The sequence below is a fragment of the Naumovozyma dairenensis genome, chromosome 5 (genome assembly GCF_000227115.2).
Source record: "Naumovozyma dairenensis CBS 421 chromosome 5, complete genome".
Classification (NCBI taxonomy): domain Eukaryota; kingdom Fungi; phylum Ascomycota; class Saccharomycetes; order Saccharomycetales; family Saccharomycetaceae; genus Naumovozyma; species Naumovozyma dairenensis.
In genome coordinates, this window is record NC_016483.1 from 814,876 (window position 1) to 831,545 (window position 16,670).

At 33.2% G+C, this 16,670-nt stretch overlaps 6 protein-coding genes across 6 annotated transcripts; 4 read left to right on the forward strand and 2 right to left on the reverse strand.

Annotated features, from left to right (window-relative positions):
• Positions 1-9: 9 nt before the first annotated feature.
• TFB6 (TFIIH complex subunit TFB6) lies at positions 10-1,011 on the reverse strand (the record flags this gene model as incomplete). Its single annotated transcript, XM_003670387.1, has 1 exon — positions 10-1,011. The coding sequence occupies one exon, from the start codon at positions 1,009-1,011 to the stop codon at positions 10-12; it is 1,002 nt and encodes a 333-aa protein (XP_003670435.1).
• Positions 1,012-2,138: 1,127 nt separating this feature from the next.
• Positions 2,139-3,890, forward strand: MEK1 (serine/threonine protein kinase MEK1; the record flags this gene model as incomplete). Its single annotated transcript, XM_003670388.1, has 1 exon — positions 2,139-3,890. One exon carries the CDS (start codon positions 2,139-2,141, stop codon positions 3,888-3,890), a length of 1,752 nt encoding a protein of 583 aa, XP_003670436.1.
• A 408-nt stretch (positions 3,891-4,298) lies between these two features.
• NDAI0E03770 (uncharacterized protein) lies at positions 4,299-5,708 on the forward strand (the record flags this gene model as incomplete). Its single annotated transcript, XM_003670389.1, has 1 exon — positions 4,299-5,708. One exon carries the CDS (start codon positions 4,299-4,301, stop codon positions 5,706-5,708), a length of 1,410 nt encoding a protein of 469 aa, XP_003670437.1.
• A 307-nt stretch (positions 5,709-6,015) lies between these two features.
• On the forward strand, positions 6,016-8,001 carry MNE1 (Mne1p; the record flags this gene model as incomplete). The annotated part of the gene is made up of 1 exon (XM_003670390.1): positions 6,016-8,001. One exon carries the CDS (start codon positions 6,016-6,018, stop codon positions 7,999-8,001), a length of 1,986 nt encoding a protein of 661 aa, XP_003670438.1.
• A 45-nt stretch (positions 8,002-8,046) lies between these two features.
• CIN1 (Cin1p) lies at positions 8,047-11,427 on the reverse strand (the record flags this gene model as incomplete). The annotated part of the gene is made up of 1 exon (XM_003670391.1): positions 8,047-11,427. One exon carries the CDS (start codon positions 11,425-11,427, stop codon positions 8,047-8,049), a length of 3,381 nt encoding a protein of 1,126 aa, XP_003670439.1.
• A 3,291-nt stretch (positions 11,428-14,718) lies between these two features.
• PUT4 (proline permease PUT4) lies at positions 14,719-16,584 on the forward strand (the record flags this gene model as incomplete). The annotated part of the gene is made up of 1 exon (XM_003670392.1): positions 14,719-16,584. One exon carries the CDS (start codon positions 14,719-14,721, stop codon positions 16,582-16,584), a length of 1,866 nt encoding a protein of 621 aa, XP_003670440.1.
• Between the last annotated feature and the right edge of the window lie 86 nt (positions 16,585-16,670).

Here is a 16,670-nt window from a genome sequence, read left to right on the forward strand (position 1 = left end):
ATACGAGATTCAATTTCCACACTTATCCAAAGTTTCTTCATAAATCTTACTAACTTCATAATGATATCCATGAATATTTTGTGATTCGAAAAAGATTGGTAATTTCATTCTTGTCCTTTCCGCTATACCGCATAATCTCACTGCATCAGTCAAATTCATTTTATGCCCCCCTGGAATTTGACCATTCAATAGCCTTATAAAGATTTTATCTAATATGAATAAGAATTTGAATATTTTCACTACTTGATCATCATTTGATATCTTGAATTTTTCAATGTAATCTAACAAATCATCAGCTATCTTTATTAAGTATGAAGTTTGACCAAAATACGTGGATATTTTAGCCGAGTTGTTATTATTATCTTCAGGAGAAGAAGGGATATATTCATTAGAACGAGGTGTTTTTAATAAATAATCTGTATGAGGGTTTGAATTATCGATGGAGTACCAAATGAAATCTACTAATGTTTTCAGGTCTTTTAAGAGGGGGACCAAACTTTCGTAACCATTTTCTGAGTTTAGACCTTGTGATTGAACAAATTTCCTTTGGATTTGCATTAGTTCGTTATCACAATACATTATGAATCTGGATTGTTGTGACATGGAAAGTCTTCTTGGTTTTGGTTTTGATTTCGGTACGATACCGTTATTATGAGATGGTGTGGCGTTCTGTTGTTGTTGATGGATAGGTAAGGATACGTTTGATGAGAAGGGAGAGCCAATGTTGATTCTTGGTTTGAAGTCGTCTACATCATCGAATATTTCATCATCTTCTGTGAACGTCAAGGGTCTCTTAGATGTTGTTGTCGTAGTCTTTATTGGGGTTGTTTGTAAGGGACTTGGTGATGGATTTATAGATTCTGTATTGTTGTTAGAAGTGGTATCTGTTAGATTATCTAAATCCGGATTCAAGTCCAAGTCATTTATGTCATCATCATTAAGTTCGTTTATACTGTTTATATCTAATTGTTCATTAGCGTCAGGGTGTAGTGGAGTCAAAGGTGTCGACATTTTGTTGTTCAGCAAGCTTGTTTCTTCTTGGCAATGTATGTGTATGTGTGTGTGGATATGTTTTCTGGCTAAGAGAGAACTGGAGTAATATAAAAATGTAATGTAATGATTTTTTTTCCTATTCTCTAAGAGTTGATGTAATGTGCTCTTCAGTCTTCTTATTGTATTCCAAGCACTTTATTGTATTACAAGTAATAGAGGTTAATAGTTAAGTAAGTCTTTGTAAATTAACTGCGGGGAGTTAGGGCTGGGGTATATGATAGGTTTATATTCCAGTAACCCTAACATGTCCTGATGAACCCTTTGTCTATCACTGAACACATAATACATACCATCTATATATATATAGTATAGATACATATATATATATATAAGGTAATCTACACAAGATGGTGTATATTACCTATTACCTCTTAGTATTCAAGAGACCATTACATTATATCTTGCAAATTAATGTTTCCAATATGAGAACATCTTGGGGTACGCTTTTTGATCGGTGATCTATCCAATGATATAGGAACTAGCATACGTAATGCATATGCACGTGGATTGTAGTTAAGTTTGGCTTTTTGGAGGTTTCAGTCGGATCAATATATTTCACTACAATGAATAGTACCGTCTTTGAATGTGACAGTGACAGCGACACTGAATATAAAAATGAAGGATAACTCAAGGTTCGGGGGTGCAGGGTCTTTAAAATAATATAATAACCAGATTACAAGCGAAGCAACGAAGTAGGTTCCTGAACAACCCCAGATTGAGGATGTAAATACCAATACCGTACCAGATTTTAAAAACTTTGATGCTTATTCCCAGTAAGTAGTATAGTCTATAAAAATAATAATTCCTTTGTTAGCGTCATTGTCGTTGGATGGAATCACCCGCGTCTGGTGTCTGAAAGGGGAAATTATTGCCGCCATCGGAGTAGGCTGGGAAGTAAGGGCTGGGCGGCTAAACTTGTCTGTCATATTTAAATGTAAGCTATAAGCTATATGGGAGTTCTATACATTTACAAGAAACTTATACTCTAGTCAATACTGTAAGGACAGAACAAGTAACAATTTACATTGATTATCAACAGGAGATATATCTTCTAATATTTCATAAGGAAAAGTGGAAGAAAAAATATGTCTGAACCTTCTTTGGGATTTTTGGAAGTATGGCAAAGAAACGAGAATAATCAAGGAAATAAAACACCTGAATATAACATTGAACATTCGACTACATTACATGGAATAACTACTGAAGAACTGGGAAGTGGCGATTCTATCAATGAGAGCATTCTTTCTAATGATGATTCCAGTTTTCCACAACAACAAGAACAACAGCAAGGTGGCGAAAAGATCTCGATTCTGAAAATTTGTAAACATAAAACATTAAAGATTGGAAGAAATACCAAAGAGGTTGATTTCCTTTTAAACGACCCATCTGTTTCATCAATCCATTGTATCATTTGGGCTATCTTGTTTGATGAGAAAAGTATACCAATGTGTTACATCAAAGATTTGTCATTAAATGGTACATTCGTGAATTCTAAAAGATTGGAAAGAAACGTTGCTTACCTTTTAAATGATAATGATATTATTGAATTGTCGTCTACATTTAATACTTTATCAACTTCAATGATCAATTTATTCCAAGAAGAAGGGAATCCCCATTCTTATTTCAAATTTAAGTCTTTAAATTTGGAAGATAAATGTTTTTTGAAAAATGTTGAAAGAACTATCTTCGATGCTTTAAACATCAAGAAAATAATTAATAAAAATTGGGAAATTTCTCCAAAGATCATCGGGAATGGTACTTTCGGTAATGTCTTAGTAGCTTTCAAGAAAAATTTGAATGATAATATAAATTCAAAACCAACAGGAAAAATCATATATTCCCCAAGGAACTACGCTGTGAAAATTGTTAAATTAAAAAAAAATAACGTTGATAAAGAAGCTAAAATACTGTTGAAACTAAACCATCCAAACATCATTAAGATTCATTATACATTCTCCGACATCATTAATGATAACTTATACCTTTTCCAAGATTTGATCCCTGGAGGAGATTTGTTCTCATATTTAGCTAAAGGTGATTGTCTAACTTCAATAACAGAAACTGAATCCTTAATACTTGTCTATCAAATTTTAAAAGCTCTAAGTTATCTACACAACCAAGGAATTGTCCATAGAGATTTAAAATTAGACAACATTCTTTTATGCTCACCAGAACCGTGTACAAGAATTGTACTGGCTGATTTTGGTATTGCTAAAGATATCTCCAAATTGAAAAGAAATTCAAGAATGAATACTATCGTGGGCACTCCAGAATATTGTGCTCCTGAAGTTGGGTTCAAAACACGGCATCCTCACCCAAACTCAAAGTCACACCATGAATTATTATCAAGCTCAAGATCTTTCCTTAATCAAACATGTTCAAGAGCAAATACCATTGAACAATATAAAAACGGTTATACGTATAAATGTGATCTATGGTCATTAGGCGTCGTCACACATATCATGTTGACCGGTATATCACCATTTTATGGTGATGGTACAGAAAACTCAATAATTCAAAATGTCAGAAATGGGAAATTGGATTTCAGTATAAAACATTGGGACCATATACATGAAAATGCAAAGGATTTCGTTAGAAATCTTTTGAAAATTGACGCGAATGAAAGATTCGATAGTTTTCAAAGTTTAAATCATTCTTGGATAAGTAACCATTCTGGTTATTTGGAAAAGATTTATCAAAAGAAAATATTATCTGTACTGCCATTGCAAACATTAAAAAATATGAGTTTAAATGAACCGTTACCATCGTCGAATGATTGGAAAAGGAAATTACCAAAAAGCGTTAATATTGAAGCTAGAGATCCTGAGATGCAATAAAAAAAAAAGCGAAAAGCCAAGAAAGTTTAGACAAAAATTGAGGGAATGTAAAAACCGTCCATCTTTTTGTTTATAAATATATCTCCGTTGTTGATTAATGTAGTGAACTTATCCATATGTATGTATATACTTTCTGGAATTTGTGACATCGAAAAAAGACGAGAGAAAAACCATGGCGCGCTTATGTCATCTCATCAATACAATTAAAAGGAAACATTGAAATATGTATAAAGGTTCATAACCTTTCGTTTTAACTCGAACTAATTAAAAATTGGCATTGAGGATGCTTCAAATATATATATATATATAGCCTGTAATAAGTCCTTAAAGTAATTATAATTTGACCAAAAAAGCGTGAATTTACAAAAAAGAGTCCAAGGAATAAAAAAGCCATCCATCGAATACATAATGCCTGGTAAGAATATTAATACCAACACTCTTCATGATCAGCATCATCATCATATGTTGGATAATAGCAATGGTAATAATAACAATAATACTGGTGTAGTAGTTCCGGATGCTGCTGGCTTAGCTCAACATACATCGCTATCGTCCTCTTCGTCGTCTCCATCACAACTCCTGTCTTCACCATCTTCACCGACTTCATCAATGACTACTACCAATGTATATCCAAAAGTATACCACTTAATCCCAGTGGAAAATACACCACCTGATATACCATGGAAAGCTCTTGATTCATCAAGAAGGGGTGCAGACGGACAAGCCATTTTATCATTCTTCTTACATAATAAATCACTAAATTATTGGAAGTGTCTACAATGTAAAAAGGTCTATTATTTCAGATTAAGTGATTATCGTTATAAATTAAATCCACTAAAAAATCATTTGACAGGGAAGGGAAATAAACATGGTATCATTTGTGAAAAGAAACCGGATCTAAATACCGCTATTAGAAATATGGAAATGAAAAATTCCATAGATAATGCTGTCAAGAAAAGAAGATTGGAAACTATGGGTGCAGTAGAAATGAACCTATTAACTAATTCTAATGCAAATAATACCACTACTACTACGGCTAACCATATAAACAATATCGTTAATGAACACCACCAAGCTTCTTATTCCGCCATCACAAACAATTTCAATGGTGATACGCATAACAGTAGCCACCGTAACGTTAATAATACCAGTCACAATGCCACAAGTAATCGTTCGTTAGCCCAAATAAATCCTACCAATAGCTCTGATATTAACGAAGAATTTATTAAGGTGTCCGTTCTTAAAGACATATTTAGATTTGTACTTGATGTTGTAGGAAGAGATCGAGATCGAGATCGAGATCGTATGCACAGGAATTTAGAAAATGCGATATCTTTAGCATCTAATGAGATTGATGAGAGAAAGAAAAGAAGAAAAATATCTTCTAATAACGTCGATGGAGATATCCAAGAACAAGATCAAAATATTCAGGACGACGGACTAATGATACCGAGGCATAATCCAAATTCAAATTCAAATTCAAATCTAAATCAAGGTGAACATGAACGCCACGTTCGAAGTCAACTTCAAGCTCAACAACAACAGAACCAACGTCACCTCCAGCATCGCCAAATACAACAACAACAGCAACAACAACATCAGCACCAGCAACTCGGAGAAACTCAAGGGCAGCAGCATCACCATCACTTGCAAGAAGGTGATCATCGATCGCAATTGGGACAACAACATCACCAATTGCAATTACAACATCTTCAGGAAAGAATGTCACGTAATAACTATCAACAATCATCTCAACGACGTCAAAACAATCATCAGCAACAACCACAGCAACAGCATGGCGCCGGAGGCTTATTATAGTTTTTTTGGTCATGATCAATAGCATACACAATTGTTCTTGCTCTTTTTCATTTTTTTTTTTGTTATTTAAAAATATATAGAAATATAGAATTATAAGAATCTTATTTCCATCATTATTTCAATACTCTTCTTTTTGACCATTTCATTCAAATACTTGGGGGGCTTGACTTATAGTATATCTCGCGGCGTATCAATTATCTTGACGATATAAGTATTTTAAAGACATGATAAAAACTTAATTAATCGAAACATTATTTGATGTAAAGATCTATCATACAAAGTGAGTCTATGTTATCGATAGTACCATATGACCATATTTCCAGTTAGAGCTGCCACGAATGCTTGGAAAAGATCGATATCTTCTAATATTACTAGTATAGTCAATGATGTCCTTAATAATGCTTCAAAAAATAGAGCAACTTCACCAATAATAACAGGTGAGAATATAACAACTGAAAATAATATTTCACCGAGAGACAAATCTGCAAGCATCCTTTCCCCTACAGATAAATGGATTCATGAATCATTTACAAAATATCGTGGATATTTAAAGAAGACGGGTTCAAAAAATACAATTACATTGAATTTGCCCCAAATTTTGAGGACTTTACAAATATTGCGTTCATCAGACCAGACACGATCTTATTTTATCTTACTGAATAGATTAAATTCTACTGAGAGAATCAATTGGATCTCTCAAAATGGGAAAGCGGTTCGATTAACTAATAATCGTGCTCCATTAGAATTGTACAATGAATTGTCCAAGATGCTTTATAGACAATCGTTAAGATTAGAAGATGATTCAAGTAATAACGATATCTTAGCCAAACTTGCAATGAAGTTACTAAGAGAATACTATGAAATTATAATGGAGTCGCAGCAAGCAGTGACAACTCGTCCGATCATCACTATTGCAACAACGGATACCGTACCAAATAGTCTTTTGGAAAATACCAAGTTTTTCAAAAATTGTTTATCCATCATCATTAAATCGAAGTCCTTTGCAAGGCTCCATTATGTTTTAAAAAAATATATTCGGAATGGAACAGACAATCTTTCATATTATTTTGCAATATTGTCATTCTATGAAAAGACGTATCAAATTTTTAAACTGAAAAATTATATTAGTATGTTATCATCATTTGAAAATACTGAAGTTAACTTACAAGCCGAATCTGATATAAAGTCTTTTAGTAGTATAATAGTTCATGTAACGAATCGATTATTATCAAATAATATGGAGGAAACTTGTATTCAGTTTTTTGATAAATTGACAAGAGATTGGAATTATAAAATGCTAGACCATGATTATAACGTGATACTTGAGATGATTGAAAAATATGGATCTTATAAATTTCTTTACCGTTTGAAAATTTTGTTCCCAGATTATTCTGATTCGGAAATATCTTTAGTAGACGCTATAAAATTAAACTGTAGTGAAAAATCATTACTCCAATTGATTCCCATATTAAACGATTATCATCACAAATTAGAATCAAATGAATCAGAGCTGAGATTCTTACAATGTAAATTACCGCCACTTTACACAAATCTAAAAGGGTGGGAGGACTTCTTTCATTCTTTGTTACCCACACTACGTTCTTCTGCAATAACGCAAAACACGAAAAACTTCATAATGAATTTGATCATATCACATGTAGCTTCTGACCGTTCTTTGGGGTTCATGCTACTATTTCTCGAGCATATAACCTATCAATTAAATTTACCGACTTTATTGTTATCCTTTCAAGAAAATAGAACTGTAATACTAAATCAACTTTATCATTCACTTCTTCGATCGATGGCCGTTAATCCGTCCGCTAATAGATTATCGCTATTTCATTTATTTAACTGGATCAAACAGAATGAATTAGATTCCTTCTATTTCTCTGAACAAGATTTGAAAAGTATCTGGAAAACTTTCCCCCAAGATGTTACAATATATACTAAATCTGATTCGCTTTTACTGAATTATTATCATAATGAATTATCAAGGATATGTGAGAATACTTGTATTCCAAACCATTTAGAGACTTTAGTCTCTAACAATACTAAAATTAATAATAACCAAACAGAAAACCTTACCGCTGTCCAAATAGAGACTGTATTACTACAAGTATCGGGCCCTGTCACCGATACGCTTGACTTACATGAATTACTTGATATAGAAAAGAAACATGAAGGTGGATCTTATTTTTTCTCAATAGATAAAGGTAATAGTCAACGACTAAAAGATATTTTACAGACTTTAAAAAGTAAAGCAGCTGAAAGACAGGCAAAAACTTGTGAATAAAGCATATACTCTCTTTCCAACCACATTAAATATGTATTCTATAGACTAAATATTCTTCACGCAATTGTCTTTTAACAATATTTGCTCGGGGAGTGTGTCATCAGTCCATATGCTTTTAGAAACATCATCGCTTTTGCATGCACTTTTTACTACCTTTAACTCATGATACATCTCAAATTCTAATAAAATTTGTAACAAGCTCTCTATACTTGATCGTTTAATCATTTCACTTATTCTTTTCTTTTTGATTGAGTTAGTAGAATCTGTAGTGGATTTTCTCTGGATTAATACCAATAATCTTTTAATAATGGTATTAACAAATGGCACGACCAAATCTGGATTATCATTATTAATGTCCTGATAGACAACACATAAATGTGGAAATAATCTCAAGACGCCTAACTTCAACATCAACATGCCATCATCGCTATGTATTTCTACCAAGTGCAAATTGTATAATTTTGCGTAAACACCTTTGATATTGAATTCAAATGGCCAACGGATCCCAGATTGAAACAAACGTTCCCAAAAATTCAATGAAATTATGGTAAATTTCAAATTTTCTTGAGTTAGTTCAGTAGCTCTCGGTATAATCTTAATTAGTTCATTACAAAGTTCTAATTTTTCATCATTAGAAGTTCGATTATTGTAGAATCGTATAAACTCATTTAATGATTCTGTTAGATCTTCGTCTGTAGCATGAACGGCACCAAGTGTCATCATGTATCCTTTCCAGAAATTCCTCATATAAATTGTATTATCTTTTATATACTCTTCATCATAAAAAGTCAGTAGTTGACAATGAATGCTTTTTGAATCATCATTGGAGGATTTGAAGATGTCCGAGAGGAGGGTGAACGCTAATTTCTTCAGTTCTGTGGCTGGTTCCGTAGATATCCGAATTAAGGAGGGAATTAGTTTTGAAATTATTCTAAGATCAGTAGTACTACCAGATAGTAATATGTTTTTGTTTTTAGATATTAACTCGCACGCACTGGTTCGTACTAACCGGCCCACATCACCTTGTTCTGTGATCGTATAATCATTCAAGAAATCAAGGAGTGAATTTTCATGTAAGAGACCAGAAGTTATTAAAAGTTGGAACTTAGTAGTATCAGCTGTCAACGAATCAATTATTTTAGATTTCGATTGGCATGAAAGAGTCTGCAATTGTTTATAAAAAATTTCAGAAAAGTGTCTTGGTTCTAATTTAGGTAGAGAAGAACAAACTATAAGGTTATTTGACTTTATCTGTTTTTCATACTCTTTCCAGAATAATTCTGCAACTTCATTATTTTCAAATTTAGAACGGATAGAATCTGATAATACAGAAATTACTTGCTTCGTTAGGTTATCAAATTCTTTGAAAACCAATGGGTCTCTAGTAGGTATTGATTTCACAATTGAGAAAAATCTATAACAGTCGTCTTTTGTAAATTTCAATGTCTGTTCATAATTTGATGCAAAATGATAAATGAATATTTTCAAAATTACTGTATATTGGAATAATCTATTGGAATTTATATTTCTGTGACGTTTAAAAATGTCAAATGCTTTGAAGTTTGTAATGAGTTCATCAAGGAAGTTCCTATATTTTTGAAGGACGTCTTTGTCTTGTGCAATTTTTGTACGAAGAATCAATTCTATGAGTAAGTAAACGATTTTCGCTGAATCTAATTGAAGCTGATATCTATCTTTAGAAGATTTCCCTGCCTTTATGAACTGCTGAATTCTTTGAAAAAGCTTTGCATTGAAATTCGAAGAGGCAACGAGGTGAGCAGTATCAACATGATTTGAAAGAGAAGTGAAGGATTTAGCGGTCAATTTAACAGAACCAAGATTAAAATTCGTTCCGAATATGTTGGTATCGAAAAGCCAGCTTATGATGAAATCCCAATATTCCGGGAATTTAACATTAAAAATAGAATATAAAGTGATGATGTTTTCTGAGTATGAATGATCAATATCATTGATGGGTAATTCTATTATTTTCATTATGGTTGGATGATCTAATATTTTAGTACCATATCTTCCTAATAATTCTTGTAATGCAGCAGTTGAGGATTTTCTTATGATATATGCATGATCAAATAATGAGCAAGTTAACAAATTCAAGAAGACAGAATCAAGTACAGGAATAGGGATTGTAGATCTACTTCTTGCTAGAGACCAGCAAATAAAGTTTGTAGCGTCTTTGATTTGATTCCCTTTGATTGACTTAAGTTGTAATTGTTGAAAAGTTAAACTCTTCGGTATAATTTCATTTGAGATAGTAAGTAGATATGTTGATGTTAATGAATTGGCGATATATTTAATCGATTCTGCAATAATCAATAAATTTGTGTGCAAAAAGTCAATATCTATCATATCCCATGACTTTTCCTTCAGTAAAGAAGCTGTAGTAAGGATGATATCATTGATTAAGATATCTTGTGCCATTTCCACCTCTTTTAATTCGTTACATAACGTATTTAGAATCTTCTTGAATGAGTGTGCGATAATGAAACGTGTATCCGTTGATTGATTCGAAAAATGCGATAAGTACCACGAGATGATCTGTTCTAAAGCGTCCCAATTTTCAAAATACCCGTTCAATATAAACAATTTTGGAAGTAATTTGTTTAAGATATTCATTCTATTAGAAGAAGAAGAGGATGCTGATGCTGATGCTGAATTCAATATGAAGCAAGTTAACTTTTCCATTGATAAAACTGTGAGAAAAAATTGTTCCAATTCCTCGATGTCTATCGATTTAGCATTTACAATTAGTAGCTTTAAGTAGTAATTCAACGTCAAAAGGTCTTCGTTTTGTTCTGGATTAGAAGTAACCTTTTCAATATCATGTTTAGACTTTTCTTTATTTTTGAAATATAATTGTGCCCGTATTTGACAGAGTATGGTGATAAACAATTGATTATTTTTGAATGAATTGATAGCTTCAATAATTTCGGCATAATTATCTTTGAAATCAAATGGTGATTGTACTACAGTGTTTAAAGATGCTAATAATAAATAATGTAAATACCAAATATCCACAATTCGATTTTCAGTTGACTTTCCTAAAGATTTTAGATCATTCATTATGAGAGGCAAAAGAAAAACATTTGTGGTTAAAAACTTTGATGTTGCTTTCAAAGAGGTAACTTTGGATAAGTTATAGAAAATCTTGGACTTGAAAATCTTTATAGTAATATCTTTAGTTTCTTCAAAGAATTCGTCCAATAAAACTGGGACAATAATGTGAAGCTTTTTCTCTAAGATAGATGGATCATTTTGGAATGAGTTTATAATAACAGTTATCTCTTCCACATTGGATTCTAAAAGTTTATAGTCATGATTTTTGGAATATGAAGAGCTAGTTTCATTTAACACAGTTATCTTATCTGTTAAAGTGATCACAGCCAACTCATTTGGATGTTTATTCATGTAGGTGTTAGATATGAGCTTTCGTAACGTGCAGTTTTTCACCCTTTCTAATAGTATCCTTTTGCCGTTTGATACAAGTAAACATTAATAGAAACTTTTTATGTAAAATGGTGTTTTCCTCTTCGATTTTATCTTCAACATTTTTCATATTTGGAACACTTCTACTAGGGGCGCTATCACATAAAACACTTGTTAAGAAAACTTAACGTGTAAAGTTGATTTAGTTGCTCTGAACTATATCTAGGTTAATAGACTTAAGGATGGGATATTATTAGCAGAATACCAGAAGCACGAGTAAAGTATTACAGTATATAGCCCACATATGTGACACTCTGAGCTTGACGGTCCTTGTAAGAACTACTAATGATAGCTAACTTCGCAACCGAAGCCATTTCAGAGAGTTTGGTTAAACGTAGAACCATTCAGGTATTCACCTTATTATCCCCTCTACTTGTTATATAAAATAAGTAACTGAGGTTAAACCAACCTATATACTATACGTTAACATGGTTAATAGTTAACCCTGAACTAGCAAATAGAAGCTAATTACGTCTAATCCTCTCATAGATGGAATAGGGAGGAAAATCAAGACAGCTCTACGAATAAACCAATAGTTATCGTTGAAAAAGGGTTTATTAGCCCAGCATAGCTATGGAATTATAACTATGAAATTAAAATCCAACTATTTTTGTTCAAAATAAGTATCATGCATGATACACGAAAAAGTTGAACCTTGCCATCCGTATGTATCCTTATATGATTTCGTTTTTCATGCTAAGGATATTCCCGGTTGGCTCTTTACTACTTTTTCATGTCTATATGCAAAAAACAAAAAAGTTCTCCTTTAAACCACCTAAGCTTTTTTCTCTGTTCCTTATGTCCCTGTTTCTACTGAGCAGAGCTCTTGTTATTTTAGGGAATAAAGCATACACATAAACAACAAAACAAAGAATTAACACTGATGTGTCAAAAAAAGGAACTATATTCCGGTTATCGATGGGGAAAAATATTTCTTCTAATGTACGGAAATAATGAGGTGGACCCTTTTACAAAATTGTCCCACCATTTTGCATACGTAATCTTTCTAATCACAACAACCACATACATACGTAATTGACTGAGTGTCTTACGTAAATTGAACGGCAACACCGATATACTTAATCTTGCATACTCTAGAAGAGTATCCGTAGGAAGGGAAGGAAATCTGGAGTTCATAGTTTGCCCTTTCCTTACCCCCGGATTAAAACCCCACAAACTCCATGTTTCTTGACCCAATTGGAAGAAAGTTAATTTCTCCTTTTGTCTCTTTTGTCTTCAAAAATTCAATAGTTGGCGCCTATATCAATGACGTTATATATGTGTTGCATACCCGTGTACAACTCCACAGTAGGCCTGGTCGCGCAAGAACCTTGCCCGTTGCCCGAGGTGGGCAAGGGCCATTTTTCATGACGAAATTTTGGGGGAAAAAACACGGGCAAGAAGGATCATATATTGGGGTAAACCCAGGGCAAGAACTTTTTTTCAAAAGCTGGATACACCATTACTTATATCCATTTAGGTGGCTACTTCTTCGTTAAAAGGTTTAAAGAACATCAGTTGTTCAGCCCCCTCTACACTGACAACATTTATTTGGGAACTCATTAAGAGGTTTGCCGATCTGCTCTACATTGGTCAGCTAGTTCAACTACAAAGATTAGTTAAGTCCAATTACAATCTGGAGTTTTTTCATTGCTTTACTCACTTAGTGTAATTTTCGGCATAAAATACAAGAAAGTGTACTAATCGCCATACTTTATATGCAAAAGAGAGACATATATTTTTTATAGTTTTATAGTAATATACATATAAGATACTATATATATATATCCAGAAGATCACATCTGTATGAGCGAATATATGTAGCCTGGATCAACCCCTTAGAACCCTTTAGGTATTCACCATATCCCTTTGTTATCCTAGCTGCTTATTATATAACTGAACCTATTATACTTGACTATTATATATTATACCTGAACATATTAATAGATAACCCTGAACTATCAATAAGAAGTAAATTACATCTAACATCAATATCAATGAAATGGAGTTCCTTTAAAACTATGTTAATCTATGTTGAATTCTGATAATGACAGTAGAATAACAAATTCCGTACCAATACATATATACCGTACTATCAATATATCAAATAAAACAATAAAACAAACAATAAAACAAAACCCTACTGGCTTCCTTTTACATATAAATAGTACATAGCACCTACAGCCAAAATATAGCCTTCTTCCTTGGCCATGAAGGAACTTGACTTACACATTTACATAATTCTTACCTTGGGGCAAGGATGGGGCAAAGTTGGGTAAATTTTTCTTGCCTGGGGGCAAGGCAAGACCTGCAAATTTTTTTCTAACTATGGGGCCAAGCTTGTCAAAAAGTTGCCCGATCAGGCCTACTCCACGGGTCCTAAAAATACCTTAAAATCATGATGTCCGGATTTTCGGGAAAGGTCCAAATCTTTCTGCGTGATTGAATCATTGAGCCATGCGTAAAGTTCTGGAACCCAGCCACGGCTCTGTGTCAACAGCTTCAGAGAAAAGGAAGAAGGTGTACGGCACCCACACCCCACGGCGGAAAAACTCCGTAATGTGTGACGCTTTCCATGTCAGCTCTCCCCTCGCCACCGCCCCCGACGATAGCCGTGTGGGTTCCCTACGTATTTTGTCTCTTGAGGAATGAATCAGAATGTTCTTCATCAAAAAAATGAAAAACTTTTGTGATTTAATGATCGAAGTATTATTCTTCATTTTTTTGGGTCAATTTTTTTTGAGACAAAAGATTACGTACGTAGGTGGATGAAATGAAATGAAGTGAAGACACAAATCGTAGTCGTTGAAAGAAATATTGACTAAAAAATATTAACAAAAAGAACTATATAAGTACGTAATATATCAGATCCTTTTTCACCCAATCATGTTTATCTTCTTTTCTTTGTTTTCCTAACTCCGGTTTTCTCTTGCCTTTCTTCTTTCATATCTAATCTGAATTTTTCTTTTTAAGGTTTGATTAGATAAGCAAACGCAAAACCATATATTTACTATCTGAATTTACCATTTTGGATATTAATTGGAAGGATATATCGCATCCAATTTTACATCAATTCATTCAGTCGCTCATTATACTTGTTATATATATATATTCTATTAGAATATTTTTGCTTTTGCTAAGAATATTTTTTGCTTTTCCACTTTGATAGAAAGAAAAGGAACAATTGGGATCGAAAAAGAAAAATAATTATTCATGGCTCCATTCTCATTCATTAAAAAGTTCTCGAATAGAAAGAACGAAAATCATCAGTCGGAAAATTATGAGGTCAATAATAACGGCATCGATCTAGTAGATGTGGATATTGACATTGAAGCAACCGCTAGTAATGATAATAATAAAAAAAATCCACAAATAATATACAATGAAAAATCATACAGTCAAGATGAACTTCAAACAACTTCACCAACGATAATAGATTCAATTGACGATGAAGCGGAAAAGGAACAAGGAAAAGAACGTAGTAGCAGTAATGGTGAATTGAAACAAGGTCTGAAATCACGTCATATTCAATTGATTGCCCTTGGTGGTACAATAGGAACATCTCTTTTAGTCGGGACATCTTCCGCTTTAGCCAATTGTGGTCCAGCTGGTCTTTTCATTTCTTATTTAATCATTTCAACCTTTGTTTATCCAATTATGAATGCATTAGGTGAAATGGTTTGCTTTTTACCAGGTAATGGATCTGATTCTGCTGGTTCCGCAGCACATTTAGTTCATAAATATGTCGATCCTTCATTAGGGTTTGCAGCAAGTTGGAATTATTATTATTGTTTCGTAATTCTAGTGGCTGCAGAAGTATCAGCTGCATCTGGTGTCATTGAATATTGGGCTTGGGCTGAACATGTTCCTAAAGGTGCTTGGATTACCATATTCCTATCATTAATTGTCATTCTAAATTTCTTACCAGTAAATGTTTATGGTGAATCAGAATTCTGGTTTGCTTCCATTAAGATTCTTTGTATCACAGGTTTAATCATTTTATCCTTTATCTTATTCTGGGGTGGAGGTCCAAAATCTGATGGTATATTAGGTTTCAGATATTGGAAAAATCCAGGATCTTTTGCTCATCATATCACTGGAGGAGGTGGAGGTAATTTCCTTGACATCTACACAGGTATCATTAAAGGTGGATTTTCTGTTATTCTCGGTCCGGAATTAGTTTGTTTAACAAGTTCAGAATGTGCAGATCAAAGAAGAAATATTGCAAAAGCTTCAAAGAGATTTGTTTGGAGATTAATGTTTTTCTATATCTTAGGTTCTTTATCCATTGGTGTCATTGTGGCTTATAACGATCCTGTATTGCAAAATGCTTTAGCACAATCTAAAGCGGGTGCTGGTTCATCTCCATTCGTGATTGGTATCCAAAACGCAGGTATAAGAGCTGTACCTCACATTGTGAACTTTTGTATCCTAACAAGTGCTTGGTCTGCAGGTAATGCATATATGTTTGCAAGCTCTAGATCTCTTCTAACAATGGCAAGAAATGGGAATGCTCCAAAGATCTTCTGTAGAATAAACCAGCTTGGTGTTCCATACACTGCCGTGGGAGCATCCTTATTATTAAGTTGTTTGGCATATTTGAATGTTTCCTCTTCTACAGCTGACGTCTTCAATTGGTTCTCAAATATCAGTACTATATCTGGTTTTATTGGATGGATTTGTGCATGTGTCGCTTATATCAGATTCCGTAAAGCAATCACATATAATAAACTTACTCATAGAATTCCATTTAGAGCAAAGGGTCAACAATATACTATTTGGTATTCACTTTTCTGGGTTAGTTTGATTACTTTGACAAACGGGTATGCAATCTTTATTCCAAGAAATTGGAATGTTAAGGATTTCATTGCTGCATATATCACTTTACCAATCTTCATTGTTCTTTGGATAGGACATAAGGTTTTCACTAGAACATTATTGAAGGCATGGCTACGTCCAATCGATAAAATTGATGTCTATACTGGCTTGGAAGAAATTGAAGAATTAACAGAAGAGTTAAACGCAAATAGGCAGGCACCAAAAAATAAATGGGAAAAATTTATGGCCATTTTATTATAATCTGAAAGAAAAAGAAAAACTAAAAAAAGGAAAGCATTCCAAATGATACCAAATTGTTGATAGATGAGCAGCTGGTTCTGTGACTT